The 27,045-nt window shown below is 36.7% G+C and overlaps 1 protein-coding gene and 1 non-coding gene across 11 annotated transcripts in view; one reads left to right on the top strand and one right to left on the bottom strand.

Moving 5' to 3' along the window:
• N4BP2 (NEDD4 binding protein 2) overlaps positions 1-27,045 on the top strand; it is a 118,067-nt gene that overhangs the window by 26,974 nt on the left and 64,048 nt on the right. For 9 of the 10 annotated variants that reach the window (XR_011649439.1, XR_011649442.1, XR_011649441.1 and 6 more), the window contains 4 exons: positions 3,509-4,649; positions 8,787-8,911; positions 12,091-12,179; positions 25,413-25,489. Coding sequence is in view for 1 of the 10 variants with exons in the window: in XM_071216888.1 (XP_071072989.1) it covers positions 3,509-4,649; positions 8,787-8,911; positions 12,091-12,179; positions 25,413-25,489 (1,432 nt within the window). In the remaining 9 variants the exon portion in view is untranslated. The remainder of the gene's footprint in view (positions 1-3,508; positions 4,650-8,786; positions 8,912-12,090; positions 12,180-25,412; positions 25,490-27,045) is intronic. The other variant, XR_011649444.1, reaches the window with a different exon arrangement.
• Positions 7,290-7,396, bottom strand: LOC111767138 (U6 spliceosomal RNA). Its single transcript, XR_002799032.1, has one exon. It is a non-coding gene; the product is annotated as a U6 spliceosomal RNA (small nuclear RNA).

Below are 27,045 nucleotides of genomic sequence, written 5' to 3'. Positions count from 1 at the left end.
GGAATATGAAGAAGAATTAAGCATAGTTTCTGCTCTAAGAAATACACAATTTTAGATGTAAGATGTATTTATTGATACCATATTCTATGTTTTATATGTTTTTATCTTCCTTCTAGAACAGGTTGGCGTTACTGATATTTTGAGCTGATAATTCTTTGTTGTGAGTGGCTCTCCTGTGCACTGTAGGATGCTTAGTGGCATCCCTGGCAAGTACTCACTGAATGCCTGTAACATTCCACCACAACCCCCACCCTCTCATCCCATCTGCATCTGCCCCAAGTTGTGATAACCAAAAATGTGTTCAGATATTGTCTTATGTTCCCCAGGGAGCAAAATCATTGCAAGTTGAGAAACACTGCCTTTGAATGTAAGCTCCATAAAGACAGATTTTAAAAACCTTATTGCTGTATCCCCAACCTGTAAAATACATAGTAGGTGGGCAATAACTATTGAATGAATAGGTAATTTTAATGAAGAGAATAAAAAACTTAAGAGTTGAAGTTAGTGGATTAGAATGGTTTTAGACCTTAGCTTTGGAGGTAAAAAGCCTGGGTATGATTTCTAGCTCTGCCACTTAATCTCTCTGGGTCTCAGTTTTCTTATTTATTGAGAAAAATAATAGTATGTTTCATAAGATTCTTTTTGGTGAGGATTAAGTGAGTTTCTTTTTATTTTTCTAAAGTTTTCAGTATTAGTTAAGTTATTAATAAATTGTAATAAATTCTCTAGAGGTATGTTTGTGACATAGGGGAACTCTATTAGAGTTGACTATAAATAAATTAAATGTTGATGCTTAGTATTGCTATTGGTCATAATATAGCATACAGTCAAATTATTAGGAAGTTTTAGTAATGTGTGATAAACTTCCATTTGCAGTCATTGTGTTCTGTCATATGAATATATTTTATCTATAGTGTTACGTATGCAGAAAACAAGGTTTCAGCAGTCTGTGTCATCCTCAAATATGTATAGAATTCACATTTCAACATTTATTATTTCCTAGTTTAGATGTCTTTAAAAATTATTTATGGTACATTTACTAGTATAGCTATGGGTATTTACAACAAAAATGTATTATCCTCATGTCCTAACAATAGAAAAGAACATATTTCTTTATTTCAAGATTTTTTTCTAGACCATGTTCATAAAATATTTGATATTTTGTACAGTTCAAATAATGGCATTGAAGAAGTTTTGTATTATGCCTTCTTTTTACTTAACATAACATAAACATTTTTCTGTTGCTGTACTCTTTATATTTATTTTTAGAAGTTTTTAATTTTCCACTGAATTGTCCTTTAATATATTTGACCGTATCTAAGATTTTCATGAATAATTAATATTGGTACCAGTATAGACATCTTGGTACAGATAGCTTATTTCTTCTTTTAGCTTCTTTTCTTCTTTCCAAAATTACATTTTCTTAAGTCAGATGGTGAGAATAGTTTTAGTCTCTTGGAGACAAACTGCTAAATTGCCAAACAAGGAGGTGTCCTGATTTATTATATCACCCAGTGCTGTAAAAGAATAGCAGTTTCACTTCAGCCTTTTCATCATGAAGTAGTAGTATTTTAATTAGGAGTAAAATTGTACATTTTATTAAATTTTTGTTTTGTTTTGGTAAAGAGAATTATTGAACATTTTTATACATGATTGTTCATTAATTTTTGTGTGACTTGTTTATTTACGTGTTTTTCGTTCTTTCTATTCTGTGGTTTAAATTTTTTTCAACAATCTATATAAAGGACTTTCTGTTTTTATATATATGTTTACGCACTTACTTATCTTGATATTTTTAATTTTATTTTTAATTTTATTTATTGCTGTTTTTCATTATACTCATGTGAATTGTTTAGATATTTTCTTTGGTGATTTTTCAGTTATGTAGATTTTCCCATAGAAATGTCTCATATTTGTTTTTATTTTATTTTTCCTATTTTTTAGGGTTTTTACCCTTTTTAGTATTACTATAGTTCCCTAACAGGTCTCTTTGCCAGGTTTGCCCCCTCCAATCCCTCTTTATTTTTCTTGTTAAGGGAACATTAATTGGGTGCTTACTAGGTGCCAAGCCTTATGCACAACACTTTTTCATGGATTATCTCATTTAATTCTCACTACCTATGGGGTTGGTGATTTTATTATCCCCATATTGCAAGTGAGAAATTTGAGACTTAGGAAGTAACTTGTTCAAAGTGTCTTGACAAGCAAGTAGGGAAACTGGGATTTAAGTGCAGGTGATCTGGCTCCAGACCCAGAGCTGTTATTTACTGTGCTGTGCTGCTTCCAGATTTATCTTTCTTAAAACAAACAAACCATAAAAATAAAACAAACAAAAGAACCCCAAATATCAAATGCTTAAAAATTCTTTTGGCTCCCTATTTGTGTTATAATGGAAAGAGCTCAGCATTGGAGTCAGACGCACCAGGCCTGACTCTGTCACTTATTATCTTTGTGACTTGGGACAAGTTAGAGTTTTTTGAACTTCATTTTCTTCATCTATTTGATAGGGATAATATACCTCCTAGTATTATTCGAGGATTTATTGAGTAGGTGTTTATAAAGCTTTTAGCTGAAAGATTGGTAAATAGATTACTATGACTAGTAGGTTCTCCTCATGCTTCCTTAAAAATAAAATTGACGTTTCTTAGCATGATATACTTTCCCTATTTCACCTAATTTTCCTCTTCAGTTTTATCTCTTTCTCTTATCCACCTTACCATCATGTGCCCATGCTCAAACCAGCTTCTCTTAATACCTTAAAGATGCTCTGTGTTCTCATGACTTGCTTTGCCTTTTTCCTGGGTTTGGCAAGTTTCTTTTGAATATTTAAGTCCCAGTTCATGAATCACCTTATGTGAAATCTTTCCTTACTGTCCTATAAGCTGCTATGGCATCTTTACATGATTAATAATGTAAATTTTAATATCTTACATTTTAATAATTTTTAATGTAATTGTCCTCCACTAGACTGCAAAAAAGACGTCTGTTTATATTTGTATATTTTAAGGGTCAACTTTGTCAGATAGGTAGTAGGTGCTCATAAATATTTATTTGTTTTAAATCAGGTTTCTAGTGAGGACAATATAAATTAGATTTACTAGAAGAATATTTTAAATGCTTAATATTTAAAGGGAAATGCAATAGGTATGTACTGGTTGAATAAATGAATTGGTTTTAGGACCTTTATGAATAATCCTATGCATACAATTACAGATACTTGTACATTTATTTACTCCACAAATTCTGTAAAGCATATTGCCTTTTTGACAGTTTTATTAGCTTAGTTTGTTATTGTTTTTCTGAAAGTAATAATATTGTATATCTCCATAATTTAAAGCTTTTGCTAATTCACACTGACCTTTGGTATATAAGTAAAATATTAATTAAAAGAAATGAATTGAATTCCATTCAGTGCAAAGTCCACTATAATTTTACCTAGATTTTAATTAAATTATATTTTACTATTTTCTGAATACATATATATATATTTTCTTTTGTTGTTATACAGTTGAAAATGCCATGGATTGTCTATTAGAATTATCTGCTGCTGATGCCAAGACAGAAAAAAGCTTACTTGCTTCTGGGACCCATGGAAGTGCAGCAGGAAGTGATATAATGGAAAAGTGTCCTTTTGAGGAAGATAGGAAGAATTCAAAAATGGATTCGCTTGTGAACATGCAGCTAACTGAAGACTTGGATTCCTTAATAGAAAATGCTTTTGAGAAACTGAACAATTCTGATGACCAAGTGTGCTCATTTTTGCCTTTGCAAGATGTTAATAGTTTTAGTGACTCTGGTGAATTTATAAATTCAGATTCAAATAGTGTGACTCCCATTCTTTCTACACAAAATATAGATGTGAAAAATGAAAATTTAGGGAATTCTGCCTCTACATTAAGTGTAAACTTACTAACTTCGCATTCAGTTTTTAATGAGTCCAAAAGTTTAAGGGATAGCACATTTGCACTGGAAGATGACTATCCTGAAGATTGTCTTCTTAGTAGTTCTTTAGATGTACCAGATGACTCTATGGTGGGTTGTAGCAACCTCAATCAAAGACAGACAGAACTTTTAGAATCTGAATGTATTGAAGCTCAATTGTTTCAAGTCCCTGTTGATATGGATACCAACGAACTTCAGGCTCCTTTAAATCTTTCTGCACAAAATCCTGGGCTTGATTTACTAGATATAGATGGGGATCAAAAAACTGCTTCTGCCTCTGATGTGTTTGTACCTTCTGAAGGGTTCACTTTCAAACCATACAAACATACTGAACTGTTACCAAAGGGGAAGGATGTGAATTGCTGTCCAGTACTTACCCCTCTCCCTTTACTGCTGCCTCCTCCTCCACCCCCACCAATATGGAATCCAATGATTCCTGCTTTTGACCTCTTTCAAGGAAACCATGGCTTTATAACTCCAGTTGTGACCACAGCTACACATTGGGGACCTATGAGTTATACATTTCCACCGTCAGTTATTTCTCACACTTTCCCAACAAAGGTATGGAGAAGCAAAGAGGGAACAAGTGCTTATCAAGTACAAGAAACTCCAGTTTGTCAGGCTGTAAGGAAGAAGACATCTTATGTTGGCCTAGTTCTTGTTCTTCTCAGAGGACTTCCAGGATCAGGAAAATCTTTTTTGGCAAGGTATGAATTAAGTTTAAAAGTTTTATAATGCATGAGCCTGGATATTTATAACAGATAGATAAGTCTGGGCATATGAAATACTTTTGATTAACAGCCCTGTTTAGTAACCCTAAAATGTTTCTTTTTACTAAATTTTTCCTAACTTTGTAGATAATACCACTATTTTCTTCAAAAGTTTTCATTAAATTCTTTCATCGCAGAATAACTTCTTTTTTTTTAAGGTTTATTTTTATTTATTTATTCCCCTCCCTTATCATTTGTGCCCACTGCTCTCTGTATCCATTTGCTGTGTGCTCCTCTTCTCTTTAGGAGGCACTGGGAACTGAACCTGGGACCTCCCATGAGGGAGAGAGGTGCTCAATCACCTGAGCCACCTCTACTCCCTGCTTTGTTATCTCTCTCATTGTGTTTTCTCTTTGTGTCTCCTTTCTTGAGTAATCTTGTTGTGTCAGTTTGCCACACCAGCCTGTCCCACCAACTCGGTGTCTGTGCATCTTCTCTAGGAGGCACTGGGAACTGAACCTGGGATCTCCCATGTGGTACGCGGGAGCCCAATGGCTTGAGCCATATCCACTTCCCTAGACTAACTTTTTAAGAGACCTAAGAGAAGGAAAAATCAAAGATGATTCCAAGATTGTGAGCTTGCGAAATCAACAGAATTAGCTTTATGTGAAAGAGACTTCATTTGAATGGAAGAGGAATGAGTTCAACTTATAATTGATTGTGAATTCATGGAAAGGAGATCTTAGAATAGAAGATTTCTACTAGTAGACTTCTGATAGTTATGAATTTGGGATTGTAGCATGTTGGTTAAATGATGATTTTAGAAATGGGTGATTTAAGGGAAGAGTGCTTAGGATGAGTACTGGTAGTCACAGGACTTACAGTTTTCAATGGATTTATTTATTGCAAAATACTGTATCCTCAATTATTTTATCTTATATATCCATCTATGTTCCTTTGTAGTTATGGTAGGTTGTGGACAAATCTGTGTATGCCTTGGTCTGGGAGACAGGATTCAGGGTTTAGGCAGGTTTTTTTATGGTTTCAGGTATACTTCTTTGAGTATTTTTTTTTTTTTTTTGATGTACTGGGGCTGGATATTGAACTTGGAACCTCGTATGTGGGAAGCGCGTGCTCAACCACTGATCCACATTGGCTCTCCTGAGTTGGTTTTTTTGTTTGTTTGCTTATTGTCTGTTTTTTTGTTTTTAGGAGGCACTGGGAACTGAACCCGGGACCTCCCGTGTGGGAAGCAGGCACTTAACCGCTTGAGCCACATCAGCTCCAAGAGTATTGTTTTTATAGTCCCCACCCACCCTTTAAATTCCAGAAGATTTACACCTAATGCATTTTATTTTTTAGTTCTTGGTTTTTTTTCTTCCTAGTTTTAACTTATCCATTCTCTGTTCTTAACTTGGTCTTTTTTTTTCGATCCTGCATATATCTAGTCCTAGAATATGCATATATATTCTGGGAATGTCATTACAAACTTAAATTTTAAGTTGTTTTTTGATATGCTTTTTTTGAATTTAACTTCTAGTAAACTTCTGCATATTCTGCTTATATACTTATAAGAATATTCTTCTGTAGAACCATATTAATCTTTTCTCATTGATTTAATAGCAATAGTAATAATAACATATCATTCAAATGTAATATTTATGAATATTATAATCAGTCATGGTGTTGCATTTTATGAAAGAAATCGGACCTACAGGGTACCGGTTTTGCTCATACTGTCTTGTGTGGGATATAGTAAAGCCAGGTGCAGATCAAGAGAGAGAGACTGGAAGATTTCCAAATATTTATCATACTCACAGTTCCCAGGGGAGAACATTGCATGGTCACGCAGTGCCACATGGGGAAATCACCAGGGTTGGTCACAAGAAAGGCAAGGAAGAGGCTGGGCAGAACTGTGGGCAAGTGATCTAATTGTGATTTTTGTGGGAAGCATGTGGTGAGGCAGGGGTATGCTAACATGAACTTGTTTGGCTTTATTTGAAAGCAGAACCCCCCGCCAGTTTGAGATTGTTTACTTTTAAGCATGCTGGAGTCAGAATAGCAGATATATAGGTGAGGCTTGGCCACCTTGGAGCACTTGTTTTTTTAAAAAATTTATTTATTTATTTTTTCATTTTTTTTTCTATTTATTTTTTAATGTTACGTTAAAAAAATATGAGGTCCCCATATACCCCCACTTTCTTCACCCCACTCCTCCACCCATAACAACAACCTCCTCCATCATCATGAGACATTCATTGCATTTGGTGAATACATCTCTGAGCATCACTGCACCTCATGGTCAATGGTGCACACCATAGCCCACACTCTCCCACAGTCCACCCAGTGGGCCATGGGAGGACATACAATGTCTGGTAACTGTCCTTGCAGCACCACCCAGGACAACTCCAACCCCCAAAATGCCCCCACATCACATGTCTTCCTCCCACTCCCTACCCCCAGCATCCACCATGGCCACTTACTCCACACCAATGCCACATTTTCTTTGATTACTAATCACAATAGTTCATGAATAGAATATCAGTAAGTCCACTCTAATCCATTCTCTATTCCTCCATCCTGTGGACCCTAGAATGGCCATGTCCACTCCACATCTATATCAAGAGGGGGCTTAGAAAAAATATAGAATGCTTCACGAATTTGCGTGTCATCCTTGTGCAGGGGCCATGCTAATCTTCTCTGACCTATAAATGTTAAAGCAACAGATTACAGAAATTAAAAACATGATTGCTATAGTACCTTCCAAGGTGACAGGGCTGTGAGACAGGTCTGAAGAACTTAGGTTTCAGGGGTAGAGAATGGGAAGGAAAAAAGTTTTTGTTACAAAGTAGGAAATTAAATTTTTGAATGAAGAGAGAGCGATAAGTAGGATAGTGCAGAGACATGGAAGCTGAGTTTTCATGGAGAGAGCAGTTGACAGAATTTAACTCTGTGTAAGCTCAAGGAAATGGGGTATGAAAAAAGGCTTTGAATTTATTTGGAAGGAAAGTTACAAATGGATATATCTTAAAAAACAATTATGAGGGTAGAAGATAAAAAGGGTTAAGGAAGCAATGGATATGAAACAGTTGAAGGAGAGAATTTGAATATTAGATGAAAGGGGTCCTTAAACATTTTGGTTACAATTTTTTTTAAAGATAATTGAGATATATACATGCTTAAAGGCAAAAGAAAAGAGGAAATGTCAGAGAAGGTGAAATTTAGAGATAAAGGAGAAGAGAATAAATTTAGATGTCTTAGAAGGGGGATCAAGTGAGTGTTCACTAGAATATAAGCTCAAGAGGGCAAGAATTTTTGTCTTTTGTTCACTTGTATTCTTAGTGCTTAGAATAGTGCCTGGCACATAGTAGATGCTAATAGAAATTAATTAAATTTGGAAGGTATATTTTAGCTTTAGATGTATTTATATGTATTTTAGGAGGAGAGGATAAATGGCGATATATTATAATGATCAAAAGTATTAGTGTTAGTAATGTCTCTGGATTTTATATGCTTAGTTTTTGTATGTACCCCAATTATATAGAAGATAAATTCAAGAATCAAGAAAGAGATGTTAAGAAAACTTATCTTTGGATAATTTTATGTAACTTTATGTTAATAATCTATTAATTTAATTCTATCTTTTGATATTTTTGGCATGTTCACTAAATTTATAGCAATTTGCAAAGAGTTTTATCTGCTTTTCAATATCTGTTCCATCTTAGTACTTAGCGTTTGCTTCCTAAGCAGTTACCTCCTGCTTCCAGTGGGTAAAGTAGTTCAATGTGTATCAGGTGACTAGGTGAAGAAATGCCCACGACTGAAGCATTTTCAATTACCAGTTTTTTTGATAATAATGTGTTAATCTTGAAATCTTCATACTTAAGGATAAAAGTCTTGTTATAAATTTTTTTTAAAGTTACTGAATAATTATATTAAGTAAAAATAGACCTTCTTTTGATCAGTTTTCGTAGAAGTCAGACTTCCGTATAGAAGATTTCTGATATGATTTGTATGCGTAATACAGTGTTCTTTTAAATAATACTTAATCTTTTATTTGAATAATGACTTTGTAAACATTTGAAAATTTTAGAAAGAAAAATTAATGAAAACAATTGCATTTTTCATTTGCAGGACTTTGCAAGAGGATAATCCAGCTGGAGTCATTCTTAGTACTGATGATTATTTTTATATAAATGGACAGTACCAGTTTGATGTGAAGTACTTAGGAGAAGCACATGAATGGAACCAGAATCGTGGTAAGAATAAACAACAGATTCTTGGATAATATTAAGAGTAATATAAAGAAAAAACTCACTTGATATTTATATTTTGACACATTACTTTAAAAAAGTTATACATGCAAAATTCTTTTGTTACATATTAAGAGGTAAAAGATGTAGTCCTGTTTCCTAGGGTTGTTATGAGAATGAAGTGAGATAACTTTTGTAAAATGCTTAGAACACTGCATAGCATATTTAAGTGCTGTATTAAATAGTTTAACCAATGGGGATGTTATTAGATGTAAATCCAGTTTTCTACTTGGGCCCTAGAATAGGTCAGGAAAAATACACTTACCTGGTATGCCCTTTTTCCTGTTTCTTAAAATGGAGGTTCTTGAGCACCTTGGATGTGTATTTTCATGTCTTTCATTAACTTTGGGAAGTTTACAGCCAATATTTCTTTGAATATTCTCTCTGTTCCTTTCTTCTCTTTCTGAGACTCCCATTGTGTGTATATTGGTACACTTGGTGGTGTCACACAAGTTCTTCAGGCTCTGTTTACTTTTTTTCATTCTTTCATCAAAGTGGTTGATTTCAGTTGTCTTGTCTTCAAGTTCACCAATTCTTTCTTCAGCCACTCCAATCTGCTGTTGAACCCCTCTTGTGAATTTTAAATTTCTGTTCCATTGGTCTTCAGCTGTGGTTCCTTTTCAAAATTTCCACCCCTCTGTTGATAGTCTCTTTGTTTTCATCTGTCATTTCCTGTTTCCTGTTAGTTCTTTGTCTTTGTTTTCCTTTAGCTCTTTGAGCATATTTAGTGCCGTTTTAAAAAAGTCTTTGTCCATTATGCCCTAGGTCTGGTCCTTTGCTTCCTGTTTCTTTGTATGTTTTGTAATCTTTTGTCGAAAACTGGATATTTTTATATTTTAATGTATTACTGCTGGAATTTAGATGCTGAGGCATCTGTTCTTTAACCTTATACCCAGCTAGTATTATGACAGAGCTTTCCTTGAATGCCCGGAGCTAACAAACAAAACAAAACAAAAAAACTGAAAACAACCATTTCCTTTCTTTGCAGATTGATCTGTGTAGTGCTCTCCTTCAAAGCTATTCATGTACAGAGTAGAGAGAATAGCTTCAGGCCAGAGTGTAGGGGCCCCCTGGTCCTTTCTACACATGTGGTTTGCTTTGGGCATGCACGTTTGACCATAGGAATTCCCCCATTTACATGAATAGGAATGTCCCCTTTATTCTTGGAAACTGGGCACTGCATGGTATATCCCAGAGCCAGCAATCCCTTGCCCAGGCAGCTCAATTTGCTGTCTCACAGTGTTCTATAAGAGAGCTCTGTGAACTTTCTTCTACACGCAGGGCGAGTTCTGTTACCCTGAGTTCCTCAGGCCACCACCAGACAGATTGGGCCAGGCATACAGGCTCTCAGTATATGCAGAACTGGGATCAGGGATCTGCACTGGGAGCATAGGCTGACTGTGTGCTGATCCAATGAGGGGTGGGGTGAGTGAGAGGCCAGCCAGGGCACCAGGAGAGCCTGTCATGTTTCAGTAACCCTTTTCTTGATTCAGCTAAGTCCTTTAACTATTTTCTGTAACTTGGAGAAAGATATTTATGTGATTTCTTACTGGTTGTTCAAAGCTTCTGTGGAGGATGGTGCCCTGAAGCTTCTTTTTTGGGGTGGAGTCTGCTGATCAATTTTTAACTTGGTAATTTGACTCTTGATTTTTCATTTGTAAGAATAGGCAGAACTTTAAAAATTTCCAAATAATTTCTATGAGGGCCTTGTTTGTTGTTATATAATAACTTTAACATTCTGAATGGACTAATTCCTTGGGGAAAAGGAAGATATATAAGAAAATCCCTTTATAACAACAATATATCATAATGCTTTATTTCAAACCTATTGCTTTCCTTTGTTTTGGGTGTTTGTCTTTGTTTTTTGTTTGCTAGTTTTTAAAAAAATAAATTTTATTTTGGAATAATAATTTTAGATTTATGGAAGAGTTGGAAAGATAGTTCAGAGATTTCTTTTTTTTAAAAAAAGTTTAAAAAATTTCCTTTATTCCAGATGACCCAATGCCATTACAGAAATTCCATTACAGAAATTCCATTACAAAACCTTCTTCTTGGTGAACATGATGTTCCTTTGAAATGTATTGAACAAATTGTTACAATAAATGACCACAAAAAGCAGAAAGTCCTAGATCCCAAGCAAAAACTGAAATTTAGTCCAACAGAGTTAGTTATTTTTTGTAAGGATTGCAGGAATGTCAGATTTTGCTTTGATAAATCATGAGTTCAGAGATTTCTGTATACCCTTCATCCAGTTTTCCCTAATGTTAAACATCTTATATAACTATGGCAAATTAGTGAAAACTAAGAGGTTAACCGTGATTCATTGCTAATAATTTTGCTCCAAAGTTTATTTGGATTTCACCAGTTTTTCCATGAATGTCCTTTACTGTCCAGGATACCATATTGCTTCTGCTAGGATGTCATTTTAATGGCAGTTTTTCTCTCATTTTATGCTGTTTATGTATATTAATATAACACACACTTAAAACTTAGATCAGATAGCTTTTATTTAATAATTTCTCTGATTTGTGCATAACTTTAGTGTTATTTATTACACAAAATGTATTTGTATTTTTTTAAAAGATTTTTATTTTATTTATTTCTACCCTCCCCCCACCCCCGTTGTTTTGCGTTCACTATCTACTCTCTGTGTCTGTCTGTTGTGTGCTCATCTTCTTTTTTTTAGGAGGTACTGGTAACTGAACCCAGGACTTCCCATGTGGGAGGGAGATGCCCAATGGCTTGAGTTACCTCTGCTCCTGCTTGTTTCTCGTTGTGTTTCCTTGTTGTGTCTCTTTGTTGCATCATCTTGTTGTATCTGCTTGCCATACCAGTCCATGGCATTAGCTCGCTGTCTAGCTTTTCTTCTTTAGGAAGCACCGGGAACTGAACCTGGGACCTCCCATGTGGTAGGCATTTGCTCGACTGCTTGAACCACATCTGCTTCCCTGTACTTGTATTTTAAGTTTTCATGTATTCAAAAGTGAAATTTGGAAGAATAGGGAATATAATTAACATGTGCCCATGAATTTCAACTTACTAAAACACGATTAGATTTTGAAAATTAAGATAATACTGAATGTTGTTATTAAAATCCCTTTTTATTTTTTGTTTTTGTTTTTCAGCAAAAGAAGCATTTGAGAAGAAGGTATCTCCTATAATAATAGATAACACAAACCTACAGGCATGGGAAATGAAGCCATATGTTGCTTTGGTTTGTACCATGAGTTGTCGTAAGTCTGGTCATGGGTTTGAAATTATTGGAGCATGTTTCATACAAAAATGAATATTAAAAGCAAACAGTAGGGGAGCAGACATGGCTCATAGGTTGTAGCTTCCCATGTATGAGGTCCTGTATTCAATCCCCTGTATTTCCTAAAAACAAACAAAAACAACCAAATAGTGCTTGGACTGTCTGTAACTGAGTTTTCTTTGGTCCTCAGCAAAATAAGAAAAATAGGACAATTTAGTTGCATATTTCCATAAAGTTTAATTTCCATAAAGTTAAATTTAATTTTCAAATTCTGAGATTACTATTTTTTTGCTGTTTTATGAAAAGGTAGTTGCGTTAAAGTATAATTTTATGTTTATGCTTGTGTGTGTATGTATATATTTTTTCCTTAATTCCCTTAATTGTCTGAATAAAAACTTGGTGGTTCTTTGTTGCTTCCCAAATTCCTTTTGAAATTTTGCTATTCTGAGAAATTCAGTATTCTGTAACCTGAACTGTTTACACATCTTCAAGTTTGCCAGATTTCTTTCTTTTTTTAAATAAATCAGTTTTATTTGATACATATTTAAAAAGCATACAGTCCATCCAAAGTGTACAGTCAGTGGTATTTGGCATAATCACATAATTGTACATTCATCATCACTCATTATTATAGCATTTTCATTATTTCAGTAATAATAATAATAACCAAACAAACTGACAAAAAAATTCATCACCTCTCAGTCTCTCTGTGCTTCCCCTGCTGAACATAGATGCTACTTCTTGCTATTCTTTCCTATTTAGTTTATATATTTTCTTTCTTTTTGTTTATAAGCATTTTTATTGAGCTATACTCATATACCATACAGTCTATCCAAAGTGTATAATCAATGGCTTTTAGTAAAATCACAATATTGTACATTCGTCATGACAAAAAATTTTAGAACAATTTCATTACTCTAAAAGAAAAATTCCACCCCCCTTAGCAGTCACCTTTCAATCCCTCTATTCTTCCTCAGCCCTTATATAACCACTAATCTAATTTCATCTTTATAAATTGATTTATATTTAAGTATTGTGTATGTAGAATCATACAATATATAGTACTTTGTGTCTGGTTTCTTTCACGTAGCATAATGGTTTTCTCCTGATATTAACATCTTGTAACGTTAGCATACATTTGTTCAGTTTCAAAGAAAACCAGTCTTATAATGCAATATTACCCATATTCATATTTCACAAGGTTTTACTATGCTATACAGTCCCATGTTACATTTTTTAGCTTTCCTTTCAGTAATATACGTTAGACTTTCCCTTTCAACCTGTCATATCCATATAATAGCTCTGCTAGTTAAGCACAAACCTTATGTTGTGCTTTCACCTTTTCTATTTATTTCCAAATATTAACAACCATCCTTTTTGACCAGTTCTGCACAAATTAACCCTCAGCTTTCCATTTTCTAACCTTGTTTTATTTTCTGGTGACCCATATTCAAGTTATTAACTCTGTGAGATTACACAATTTATTTAGTTTGTAATAGCACAATCATACAGTATTTGTCCTTTTGTGTCTGGCTTGCTTCACTCAACATAGTTATGTCCTCCAGGTTTGTCCATGTTGTCATGTGTTTTACAACTTCTTGTCTTATAGCTGCATAATATTCCATTGTGGTATACCCCACAGTTTGTTTATCCACTCATTGGTTGATGGATACCTGGGTTGTTTTCATCTTTTGGCATTAGTGTATAACATGGCTATGAAGATCAGTGTGCAGATACCGTTTGTCTTGCTGCTCTCAGTTCTAGTATTGCTCAGCAGTAGTAGTATTGCTAGGTCAAATATCAATTCAACTTCTTTAGGAACCACTGAACAGTCCTCCACAGTGGCTGTACCATTTTGCATTTCCACTAGCAGTGGATAAGTGTTCCTGTCTCTCCACATCATCTCCAACAGTTGTAGTTCTGTCTTTTTATTTTTTTATTTTTATTTTTTAAATTTATTTTATTTATTTCTCTCCCCTTTCCCCCCACTCCCAGTTGCCTGTTCTCTGCGTGTTCTTTGTCCGCTTCTATTGTTGTCAGTGGCACGGGAATCTGTGTCTTTTTTTGTTGTGTCATCTTGCTGCGTCAGCTCTCCATGTGTGTGGCGCCATTCCTGGGCAGGCTGAACTTTCTTTCGCACTGGGCGACTCTCCTTAAAGGAGTCCTTGTGTGTGGGACTCCCCTTTGCGGGGGGACACCCCTGCGTGGCACGGCACTCCTTGAACGCATCAGCACTGCATGTGGGCCAGGTCCACACGGGTCAAGGAGGCCTGGGGTTTGAACTGCGGACCTCCCATGTGGTAGGCGGACGCCCTGTCCATTGGACCAAGTCTGCTTCCCTCTCTGTCTTTTTAATAGTGGCCATTCTTACAGGTGTGAAATGGTATCTCATTGTAGCCTTGATTTGAATTTTTCTAATTGCTAATGATGTTGAACATTTTTTCCTATGTTTTTTAATCCATTTTTATTTCTGCTTTGGACAAATGTCGATTCAAGTCTTTTGCCCATTTTTTAATTGGGTCATTTGTCTTTTTATTGTTGAGTTGTAGCATCTCTTCGTAATCATGGATATTGAACTCTTATTGGATATGTGACCTAACATGTGGTTTATCCTGGAGAAAGATCCGTCAGCACTGAGAAGAATATATAATCTGCTGATTTGGGGTGCATTGTTTTGTATATGTCTTTTAGGTCTAGATTGCTTATGATATTGTTCAAATTCTGTTTCCTTGTTGATCTTCTGTCTAGTTCTATCTAATGATGTGAGTTGTGTGTTGAAGTATCCAGCTATTATTGTAGGAATGCCTCTTTCTCCCTTCAGTTTTGTCAGAATTTTCCTGATTTATTTTGGAGCACCCTGGTTAGGTGCAGAGATATTTATGACTGTTATTTCTTCCTGGTGGATTGTCCCTTTTTATTAATATATTATGGCTTTGTGTTTATTTCCTAACTTTTTCACATTTAAAGTCTGTTTTGTCCAGTATTAGTATAGTTACCCCTACTCTTTTTTGTTTAGTGTTTGCATGGAGAATCTTTTTTTCAACCTTTCACTTTCAGCCAGTGTGTAACTCTGGGTCTAAGGTGAATCTCTTGTAGGCAGCATATAGATGTCTCATGTTTTTTTTCAATCCATTTTATCAGCCTGTATCTTTTGATGGGGGAGTTTAATCCATTCATTGATATTACTGTAAATGAATTATTTACTTCCTCCATTCTGTTCAGTGATATTGATATCATTGATATCAGTGATATCATTGATATCATTCTATTCTTTGACTTTCATATATCATATCATAGTTTTGTCTCTTTACCCTTTTGATTATCCTTTCTACTATTCTTGGCTTCTACACTTTTCTCCTAGCCTCTTTCTCCTGTCTTTTTCCTGTGGGCTCTAAGACTTGCATTATTACTTCCTGCAAAGGCAGATTTTTTTTTATGAACTCTCTAGTTTCTGTTTGTTTGTGACTATTTAAAGGACATACCTTCATATTTAAAGGACACTTTTCCTGGATAACAAATTCTTGGCTAGCAGTTTTTCTCTTTTAATATCCTGATTGTCACATACCACTGCCTTCTCATCACCATCGTTTCTGATGAGATATCCACACTAAATCTTACTGGACATCCCTTGCATATGATGGTTTATTTCTTTCATGCTGTCCTCAGAATTTTCTCTTTATCATTTACATTCTGAGTCATATGTGTCTTAGAGTAGAGTAATTCTATTTAGATATAATCTGATTGGGGTTTACAGTGCTTCTCGAACATGTAAGTTCATTTTTCTCATGAATGTTGTTAAATTTTCAGTCTTATTTCCTCAGATTCTCTTTCTGTCCCTTTCCCTTCTCTTCTCCCTCTGGAACTCCCTTGACAGGTATGATGTTGCATTTTGTATTATCATTCAACTCTATGAGTCCCTACTCAATTTTTTTCCATTCTTTTCTCTCGCTGTTCTTTGCTTTCTTCAATTTCAGCTATTCTATCTTCTGTATCACTTATTCTTTCTTCTATCATTTCAAGTCTGCTGTTGTGTGCCTCTAATATGTTTTTTTAAAAGATTTATTTTTTTTTTTATTTTTATTTTTTTTTAAAGATTTATTTATTTATTTAATTTCCCCCCCTCCCCTGGTTGTCTGTTCTTGGTGTCTGTTTGCTGCGTCTTGTTTCTTTGTCCGCTTCTGTTGTCGTCAGCGGCACAGGAAGTGTGGGCGGCGCCATTCCTGGGCAGGCTGCTCTTTCTTTTCACGCTGGGCGGCTTTCCTCACGGGCGCACTCCTTGCGCGTGGGACTCCCCCACGCGGGGGACACCCTTGCGTGGCACGGCACTCCTTGCGCGCATCAGCACTGCGCATGGCCAGCTCCACACGGGTCAAGGAGGCCCGGGGTTTGAACCGCGGACCTCCCATGTGGTAGACGGACGCCCTAACCACTGGGCCAAAGTCCGTTTCCCGAGATTTATTTATTTATTTCCCCCCCCTTCCCCTCCTCCCACCCTGCTGTTTTTGCTGTTTGTGTTGTGTTCTCTTTCTCATTTTTCTCTCCTCTAGGATTCTCCAGGATTTGATCCTGGAGACCGCTGATGGGGGGAGAGGTTCCCTGTCAATTGCGCCACCTCAGTTCCTGGTTTCTGCTGTGCTTCACCGTGACTCTCCCCTTGTCTCTCTTTTGATGCATCATCATCTTGCTGTGTGACTCACTTGCATGGGGCACTGGCTTACCAGGCGGTCACTTGCGTGGGCACTCATGTGGGCACTGGTTCACCACATGGGCACTCATGTGGGCACTGGCTTGCCATGCAGGCATGCTTTCTCTTCTTCTTTTTCACCAAGAGGGCCCAGGTATCAAATGCAGGTCCTCCTATATGGTAGGCAGAAGCTCTATCAGTTGAGCCACATCAGCTTCCCTCTAATATGTTTTTGATAACACCTGATGTCCCTTTCATTCCCATTAGCTCTGTTACCTTTCTATTCAGGTTTTCAAATAATTCTTTGTGTTTCTCAGTGTCTTCTTGATGTCCTTTATCTCTTTAGCCATCCATATTGTCTTCAACTCATTGATTTGATTTTGGAAATTTGTGTGAATCTCATCATTAGTTGTCTCAAATCCTGTGTCTCATCAGGCTCTTCGATACATTCCTTTGCTTGGGCCATTTCTTCCATTTTCTGTTTGGCTTGTAATTTTTTGCTGGTGTCTAGGCATCTGAATATTATGGCAAGTTTACTCTGTTGCTCAATTTCTCTCTCTTTTGTAGGGATTTGTTTGAAGGAGACTGTGTTATTGCTGTTCTTTGATTCTTGGTTCAACCTCTACTAGGTCTTTAGGATTGTCCATGTTAGTTCAGATTAGGCATTGGACCCAGTAATAGGTTGCAGATCTGCTTCCAAGGGCCTTGAGGAGGGAGTCTGTAAAGGTCAGTTGGCCAACAGATGGTGCTCTTTGGCTGGTCACTCAGTTCAATGCATGTTCAGACTATGTTTGCTGTAACAGGGACTGGATCAGTGTGATAGAGGATCCTTCCTCAAGGCTATTCAGAGCCTTGCAATTCAGACTTTCTCAGAGATCGTTCTCCAACCTTTGCTGGCATCTCCTTAAATCTTATTAGGAAATTATTCCACTTCCTTCTGCGTCTTTAACAACCAGTCCTGGTCTAGTAGGGAAGGAGATTGAGAGGGTTGGATTTTTTCAGTCCTGTGCTGTCTTCTAAGACAAACGAGCCTGGAAGGGCTCGTGGGACACAGCAGACTAAATATGTGGGTCAGATGCTGAGTCAGCCTGAGGAACAGATGTAGCTCACGTGATTGGCACCTGCTTCCCATGTATGAGGTCCCAGGTTCGATCCCCAGTATCCTAAATACAAGCAAACAAAAAACCAACTCTTATTGGGGAGCAGATGTAAGTCAGTTGTCCAGCGCCTTTTTCCCATGTACAAGGTCTTGGGGACAATCACCATTACCTCTAAAAAAAAAAAAAAAAAAATGCTGAGTCAGCCTTAGGCTGTGTCACTCTCCCGTTTCCTGGGGAGGTGGATCTCTGCGGGCCCCATCTGTCTGTAGCAGCAGGCCCAAGGCCAGTGAATTCAAAGTTTTCTGCTCATGGGGTAGAGGAAGGGCGCTGGCAGTTACAGCTGCATTCTACTCACCATCTTAACGTTGAGATTCCTTTCTGGTGCCCCTCTCTCTTCTGAGTGGTGTTCAGCCTTCCCTTGGTGTCCTTTATCCTAGAACTTTTGTTTCCAGGACGTTTCTGCCTGTCCTTTAGGTATTTTTCTGTGAGAGGAGAGAGTCATATGTCTTTCTAATCCGCCATCGTCCTGGAAGTTTCATGCATTCATTTGCCTGGCGTACATTTACTTTTTTTTTTTTTTTTGCCTAGCTTTAATGTAACTTTTTCCAGGAAATTAGCCCTCATTAAACTCCTGAAAGGCTGAATTAAGTACTCTTTCTACTTTCATGGCACCCTAACTTACTCCTTTCACAGCACAAACCAGTGTATTACTAAGCCAGGGCTTGGTGAAGTTTTTCTGCACTGGGACAGCTACTACATATTTTAGGCTTTTGCAGGCCACATATGGTCTCTGTTGCACAAGGCTGGATTTGGCATTAGTCAATCTCTATTCTGGAGGATGTCTATATGTGTGTGTGTGTGTATATATATATATATATATTATTTTTTAATATATATATATTTTACTAGAGAAGTCATAAGCTTGCAAAACAATTTTGCATAATGTTCAGAATTCCCATATATCACCCTTCCACCATAATCTTGCATTGTTGTGGAACATTTTTTTACAGATTATATAAGAACATGATCTGTTGATTACCATGAACTGTGGTCCATAGGGTACACTTGGTATTTTCTTTCCATACACCCCCATTATTAACACCATATACTAGTATCGTATATTTATTATACTTCATGAGAGCACACTCTCATATTTGTACTGTTAACCACAGTCCATCTTCGACCACATGGTTCAGTGTGTTATATAGTCCCATGCCTTATACAATCCATCCGAAGTGCATTGAGGGTATATTTTATTTAGTGAGTCTTCAGGGTTTAGCACTATGCTTAGCACATAAGGACCATATATTTTGTGAGTGTTGATTCATTGAGTGAATTACTAACAGAAGCTTTTGTGAATATGCAGTATTTTTTGGCTTGTTCTCCTAGGATTAACACATCCCTGGCACATGGTAGTTCAGTTAATGCTTCTTTAGTGAATAAATATTGTGCTTCCTCTTTTATATCCTCTACACATCCAGCCTCTGCTTACCTTTTTTCCTGTGCCTTGTGCGCTTGGACTTTTGTGAAGATGTGATTCTTTTCCTTGCTGAAGAAAATTCTGAAAATTCGGAGTCCTTTGAAAGTAAATGAGATTTTCCTTCTGGGCAGGGACAGTCGTGAAAATGAAGACTTGATTTTAGTGCACTGGGAACTGAAATTAGATTTGCTTTTTGGCATTAGGAGTTCCTAGTTTTTCTGGAGTGATATATTCACCCTGGGGACATGCTTTTTTGCCCCATAACGTTACATGACTTCTCTGTTGGTCCTCCTTAGCTTCCTGCTGTCATATCAGAAAGTTCTATCATACTTTATTTACCTTGGTAGGAAATAAGGAAGACCTCACATTGCTGTGTTACTGATTTTCATTTAGCCTTCAGCCTTCTATAATGTTTATCTTTTTCTTTCTTCATGTGTAACAATATTGTCTTAGTTCCCCAGCTGCTCCAACAAATACCATACAGTGCATTGACTTAAAACAATGGGAATTTATTGGTTCATGGTTTTAAGGCTAGAAGAAGTCTAAAATTGAGACTTCAAGTAGGCTGTTGTTGCCTGAAGACTGGTGTTCTGGGGCTGTTTGCCAGTTATCCTTCGTCCTTGACTTTTCTGTCACATGGCAGTACACATGGCGGCCTTTCCTGGATTCTTCATCTGACTTTCACTCTGCATCTTGAAGAGAACTTCTTTACAATGGTTCGTAAATACCAGAATGCAAAATAAGACCAAGACCATGTCTAAACTGGGGTACACAATTCAATCCACCACAAATTATAAATATAAGCCTATATTTTTCCAGCATTAATTCATCTGCTCTTCCATCTCTACTAGAAGTATAAAGGACTCCTGCTTATCAAAGAGTGCCACACTCATTTTTTCTTTATGAATAAATAGTTATAGGAATTACTGTATGTGGTGAAGAGGTTACTTTTTGCTTCGGCTTTCATAGTAAGATGAGAACTGTGAGGGAGTGGAACAGATTGGTGATAACAGCCTGTTTCTACCTTGATTGTCATTTGTAAAAGTAAGCAGTGAGATGTTTAATGTATGTAGCAGTTTTAATTGACTTTACTTTAAAAGTGTGGAAATGTATGGAATGGATAGTAACACATAGTAACAGCTAGCTTATAAATGGGGATGTGACTGAAAATGGTAGTCTAGGTATATGAATGCCAACTAACAGAATGCTAGAGAATATTCTAGGAACAGAATAGCACAGTAAACCAAGAGGTGAATGAGAGTTGTGGTTGATGGTACAGATGCAAGAGTGTCCTTTGCTAGCTTCAGCGAATGTATATCATTGCAGGGTGGTGGGAATGTGGAGAATCATGGGAAAGATACACCTGGAGTGACCTGTGGACTGTGGTTAGCAGTAATAATATAATATTCTTGCATCTATGCCAAAGATGTACTGTGTTGATAATGGGGCAGTATGAAAATGTGTGCCAAATGTAAACTATGGACATGGTAACGATCAGATATATTATATTATTGGTAACAAAAGTTCCACCACAGTGTGGTGTGTTGATAGAGGGGTATTGTTTGGGAATTCTGCACACGTGCATGATTGTTTTATAAGTTTATAACTTCTGTCATAAAAAATTGGAAAAAAAAAATTGGTTTGGGGGAAGATACACCAAATATGAGATAAGGACTATAATTAGTAGTAAGATTTTGACAGTATTCTTTCATAATTTGTAACAAACATCTCAAAACATTGGAGGGTGTTGGGGGAGGGTTGATGTATGGGACCCCTGTATGATGTTATGCATGTTTGCTTTGTAAGTTCACAACTTTTACTATAGTGATTGTTTATGTATGTTCACATATAAATGATATAAAGATATAATAATAATGGGGGAGTTGGGGGAAAATACTTTGGTTAGTAGTAATATTTTGACAATGCTCTTTAATGATTAGTTTAAAAAGTTTAACAACCATGCAGGGTGTTGCTGGTGGGGTGAGGTGCAAGAGTCCTATATGATGTTATATATGTTTGTTTTGTAAGTTCACAATTATTACTGTACACTTATTGTTTATGTATGTTTATGTTTGAGTGATATACTTCAATAATTTTTTTAAAAAAGTAAGCAGTGAGTTGGGGATAAACAGAAGTCAATCATGTACAGTTGGTAAAATTTACTACTTTGTTTTTAAAAATATATTTTTCCTTTGTGGGCCTTGGTTACAGCTCTGCATAAACCAGCTAGAATACTCTCAAATAATGTACAGGTTATTCAGATTTGTCTCTTGATATGGGATCTGAAAGAGTTTTAAAAATTCATATTCTTTCTTTCTATGTCTGCATTTTTATTTGTGTGTATTTAAAAATTAGTTTGGGGAAATGGATGTGGCTCAACCAATTGGGCTCCCGTCTACCATATAGGAGGTCCAGGGTTCGATGTCCAGGCCTCCTGGTGAGGGCAAGCTGGCCCATGTTGGAATGCCACCCTGCACAGGAGTACCCCCCTGTGTGGGAATGCCGCCCAGCGTGGGAAAGCTGCCCCGTGCAGGAGTGCCAGCCGACACGGAGAGATGGTGCAGCAAGATGATGCAACAAGAGACATGGAGAGAAAATAAGAAGACATAGCAGAACAGAGAGTTGAGGTGGCACAAGAGAGTAATCACCTCTCTCCTACTCTGGAAGGTCCCAGGATCAGTTCCCAGAGCTATCTAATGAGAATACAAGCAGACACAGAAGAACACACAGCAAATGGACACAGAGAGCAGACAATGGGGAACGGGGCCGGCGGGGGAAGGGGGGGCGGCGGCGTGGCGTGAGGAATAAATAAAATAAATCTTAAAAATAAAAAGTTAGTTTGATCTTTGGAAGCATATGTGGCTCGAGCGATTGAGCTCTCACCTGCTACATGGGAGGTCCCGGGTTTGGTTCCTGGTGCCTCCTGGAGAAGATGAGCAAGCAAGACAGTGATGCAACAGTGAACTGATGCAACAAGGAGACGCAAAGAGGAAACACAATGAGAGGGGCAACAAAGCAGGGAGGGGAGGTGGCTCAAGTGATTGAGTGCCCCTCTCCCACATGGGGGGTTCCAGGTTTGGTTCCCAATGCCTCCTAAAGAGAAGCAAGCAGACACAGAGAACACACAGTGAATGGACACAGACAGCAAGTGCAAACAAAGTGGGAGAGGGGATGAATAAATAAAAATAAATCCTCAAAAAAAATTAATTTTGTCTTAATTTCTCTTTTCTGTGCTTTTTGGTAATTAGAGATACCTGGGCTGTGCACGACCCTGAGTAAGTTGTCTGAAGTTTGGTGCTAAGGAGTGGAGATGGAAGTGAGCAGGCTCATTACAGGACATTATGTCTTTTCCTAGCCAGTATCTGGGTTGACTTTTGGACTTTTCTGCCAGTTAAGTCAGAATATAACAATGATAACTTTTTGCATCTTGCCATAAAACCAAGGAGGGGATAGTAGGAATTGATGTCAGAGATAAAACCAGAGTTGAAGAGATGGTGGGGCAGATTATGTAGGGGCTTATAGAATATTGTAAGGACTTTGTGTTTTACTGTGAGTGATGTGGAGGGTTTTGAGCAGAGTGGTGACATGTTCTGACCATTAGCATGATCACTGTGGTGTCAGTCTAATTCAGTGTGATCACACCTTAATTGTTGTAATGTCTTGAACAGACCTTACTTAAAATGGGTCCACACACACCAACTTGTAGATCAAGACTGTTGAGAGGGGGAGTGGACTTGGCCCAATGGATAGGGCGTCCGTCTACCACATGGGAGGTCCGCGGTTCAAACCCCCGGCCTCCTTGACCCGTGTGGAGCTGGCCCATGCGCTGTGCTGATGCATGTAAGGAGTGCTGTGCCACGCAGGGGTGTCCCCTGTGTAGGGGAGCCCCACGCCCAAGGAGTGCGCCCTGTAAGGAGAGCCACTCAGCGTGAAAGAAAGTGCAGCCTGCCCAAGAATGGCGCTGCGCACACAGAGAGCTGACACAACAAGATGACGCAACAAAAAGAAACAGATTTCTGGAGCTGCTGATAAGGATAGAAGCAGTCACAGAAGAACACACAGTGAATGGACACAGAGAGCAGACCACTGGGGGCGGGAAGGGGATAGAAATAAAAAAAACAAAACAAACAATTGAGATTAGACTTGGTGTAAAAGTGACCAGTTAGAGGGAGGTAGTGGTAATTAAGGTGAGGGAGCATGTGGCTCAGACTAATGTGACAGCATTGGATGAATTCTGGATACAGTTTGAAAGTAGAGCCAACTGAATTTCTTGTGGAATGACGTGGTTGTAAAAGGAATAGAAGATTCAAGAATTACATCATAGTTGATTTTAGGCCTGTGCAACTGGAGGTTGTCATCAGCTGAGATGGAGAAGGGTCCAGGTAGAATAGTTTTGGGGTGGGTGTGGGGTAATACATATCTAAAATTTAGCTGCATCTATAAGTTTGGGGTTTATGAGCGAGATCAGGGATATAGATCTATAACTGGAGTCATCAGCAAATGGATATTTAAAGCCAGAGACATTATCAAAGCCAGCATGAATCAAGAGCTATCTGGTACAGCTCAAGAGGTTGAGCTGCTTCCTATGTACGAGGTCCTGGGTTTGTTCTCCTAAAAACAAACAAACAAACAAACAAACTCTCATTGGGGAACACTGAGTGCCTGTTTCCCATGTATGAAGTCTTGGGTTCAGTCCCTGGTACCTCCTTAAAAAAAAAAAAGTACAAGACCAAGGACTAAGTCTGGGGCATTCTGTTGTGATTGAGAAAGTGCAAGTAGGGACTGGTGAACTATGCTAAATGCTGCTGATGGGTCAAGTAAGAGAGGACAGGAATTAACTATAGCATTTTTTAATGTGGAATAATTGTGGTCTTGATGTCTAGTTTCAATAGAGTAGTCAGTTGTAGTGGATTTAAGAGAAGCTAGAGGGAGTCGTATTTGAAACAGTGAGTATGGGTAACTATTTTGAGACTTTGCTGCAAAGAGGAGCAAGGAAATGGGGTTGTAGCTGACAGGGAAAATAGGGTCAATAGTAAGAAGGGAGAAATGACTGTGTTTTTGTATGTTGATAGGAATGATTTAAGAGGGAAAATTTAGTAATGCTTCAGAAGAAGGGAGAATTGCTAAATTCAATTATCCTTGAGTAGGAGAGAGGAAATGGATATAGTGTACAAGTGTAGGGCTTGGTTTTTAGGTTATAACCATATTACAGCCTTGAAAAATATAATTAACTATTATTTAAAATAGTTTTAAAATTATGCCATACATGTATATATAAGAATTCAATCCACAAAAATGAATGCCTAAAGTCCCATTCCCTAAAAGTATATACTTTTAATATTTTTTGGGAATCTTTTTAGAAATTTTCTGTGTATGTACAAATGTATAACGAGTCCTCTTTTACCCAAATGAAAATTCTGTATCTTTCTTTTTTTTTCTTCAAGGAGGTACCGGGGATTGAACCTGGGACTCATTCATGGGAAGCAGTCGCTCAACCACTGAGCTGTACCTAGTCTCCTTCTTACTTTCTTAACAATGTATTTTAAGGGTCCTCTCTCATGAACACATATAGAATTTTAAAAACTACTATTTAATATTTTCATGGTATTGTTGTACCTTCATGTATCTAGTCAGTTCCATATTAATAGCCACTGCATTGTTTGCATTCTTTTGCTATGACAAATGATGATGAACTGGATATCTTGGTGTTTATATATCTTTACACTTGTATAAGTATTTATCAGTAGGATAAATTTCTAGAAATTAATTGTTAGGTCAAAGAGGTTGTATGTTTTACCAATTTAACATACCCATTAAGATTAGTTTATCTTTTAGATATTTTAAATTTTAATGTGAATTTGGAAACAATGAATTTAATTTCATGGAAATAAGTCTATTTAAATGTTTTTTGTCTTTTTTTTGGTATGTAGTCTCAGAAACATAAATATAAAGTCTTTTTCCGGGAACCAGATACATGGTGGAAGTTCAAACCGAAGGAACTTGCAAGGTAAAATTTGGAGGATATCTGCATTTTTAAAATTTCATGACAGTGATTGAAATTAGAAAGCTCATCTAGATTTTTCCCCTTTATAAATGAATGAAACAAAATTGATGAGATTGCACCTTTGCCACTTAAAAAATGATAAATTTTGTATCTGTAGGGTTTTTTCTTTTTTTCTTCAGTTTTATAAAGATTTTGTATCTTTTTCTTTCTAAAATTGACATAATTAACAGTTAAAAAATTCCAATTGTCTTACATAGTCAGTACTTTATTACCTATTAATGATACAATGTTAATATCTGAAACTAGAGCAGACTGTAGGGTTTGGCACACCCTCAATCATATCCTACTGTGTGAGATAAATGATGGTTGTTGTCTAGTGACTCGGGAAGACTTATTTGATTGAATACCTTGAATAAAATGTTTCTCCGTACATGGACACACAATATGTTTTGCTTTGTGTTCTGTATTCCTAAGAGAGAGTTCTGATTTCATTTTGGTAAGGGTATTTCCTACTGATAATTTTAAATCATTTCGATACTATCTAAAAGGCAAACTAATTTTAGTATATTTACAATGTTGTGCAACTCTCACCACTATCTAATTCGAGAACTTTTCCATCACTGCAAAAACAAACCCCATACCTGTTTGCAGTCACTCCCAATTCCTGCCTACCCTTCCCCTTTCCATGGCAGCCACTAATCTACTTTCTGTCTCTGTAGATTTGCCTGTTTTGAACATTGCATATAAATAGAATCATACAATATACAGTGCCTTTGTGTCTGGCTTCTTTCACTTAGCATAATGTTTTTAAGGTTCATTCATGTTGTAGCATGCATCAGTACTATAATTAACCTTTCTATACATTGCCTGACTTGATTTTCTAATATTCTGTTTAGGATTTTTGCATTTGCATAAATGAGTGAGATTGACTTACGGTTTTCCTTCCTTGTCCTGCCTTGTCTGGCTTTGGTATCACGGTTTTAGGAGTTTAGTAAAATTAATTGGGAAGTGTTTCCTCTTTTTCTGTTTTCTGAGTTTGTGTACATTTGACTGTTTGATAGAATTTAATTAAAAACTGTTTGGATCTGGTGTTTTCATTGTGAGAAGATTCAGTTGGATATTTGTCCAGGTTTTAAAATTTATTAAAACTTTATTAAAACATTAATAGTGTTCTCTTACCTTTGAAATCTCTGCTACATCTATAGTTAAGTTCCCTTTTTCAATCTGAATATGCTTGCTTCGATCTTCTTTTTATCTTGATTTTTCTCACCAGATACCAGATTTTAAAATAGCTTTTTCAAATAAACAACTCTTGGCTTTGTTGATCTTGTCTTTTGTAAGTTTTTTAAGTTTACTTCTATTCTGCTTCTCTTTATTCTTCTTTCTTTGCTTTATAAAAATTCTATTTTTCTTTGTTTATTCTGTTATTTTTTAAATATTTCTTTACTTGAAAGTTTAGGTCATTTATTTTTAGTCTTTTTTCAATATGAGCATTTGATACTGTAAATTTCTACCTAAGTACTATTTTACTTGCTCTAGAATTTTAATATATAACATTT

This window comes from Dasypus novemcinctus, chromosome 1 (assembly GCF_030445035.2).
Source record: "Dasypus novemcinctus isolate mDasNov1 chromosome 1, mDasNov1.1.hap2, whole genome shotgun sequence".
In the NCBI taxonomy this organism is placed as follows: domain Eukaryota; kingdom Metazoa; phylum Chordata; class Mammalia; order Cingulata; family Dasypodidae; genus Dasypus; species Dasypus novemcinctus.
Note: the sequence above shows the minus strand (reverse complement) of the source record. Positions and strands in the feature narration are given on the sequence as shown.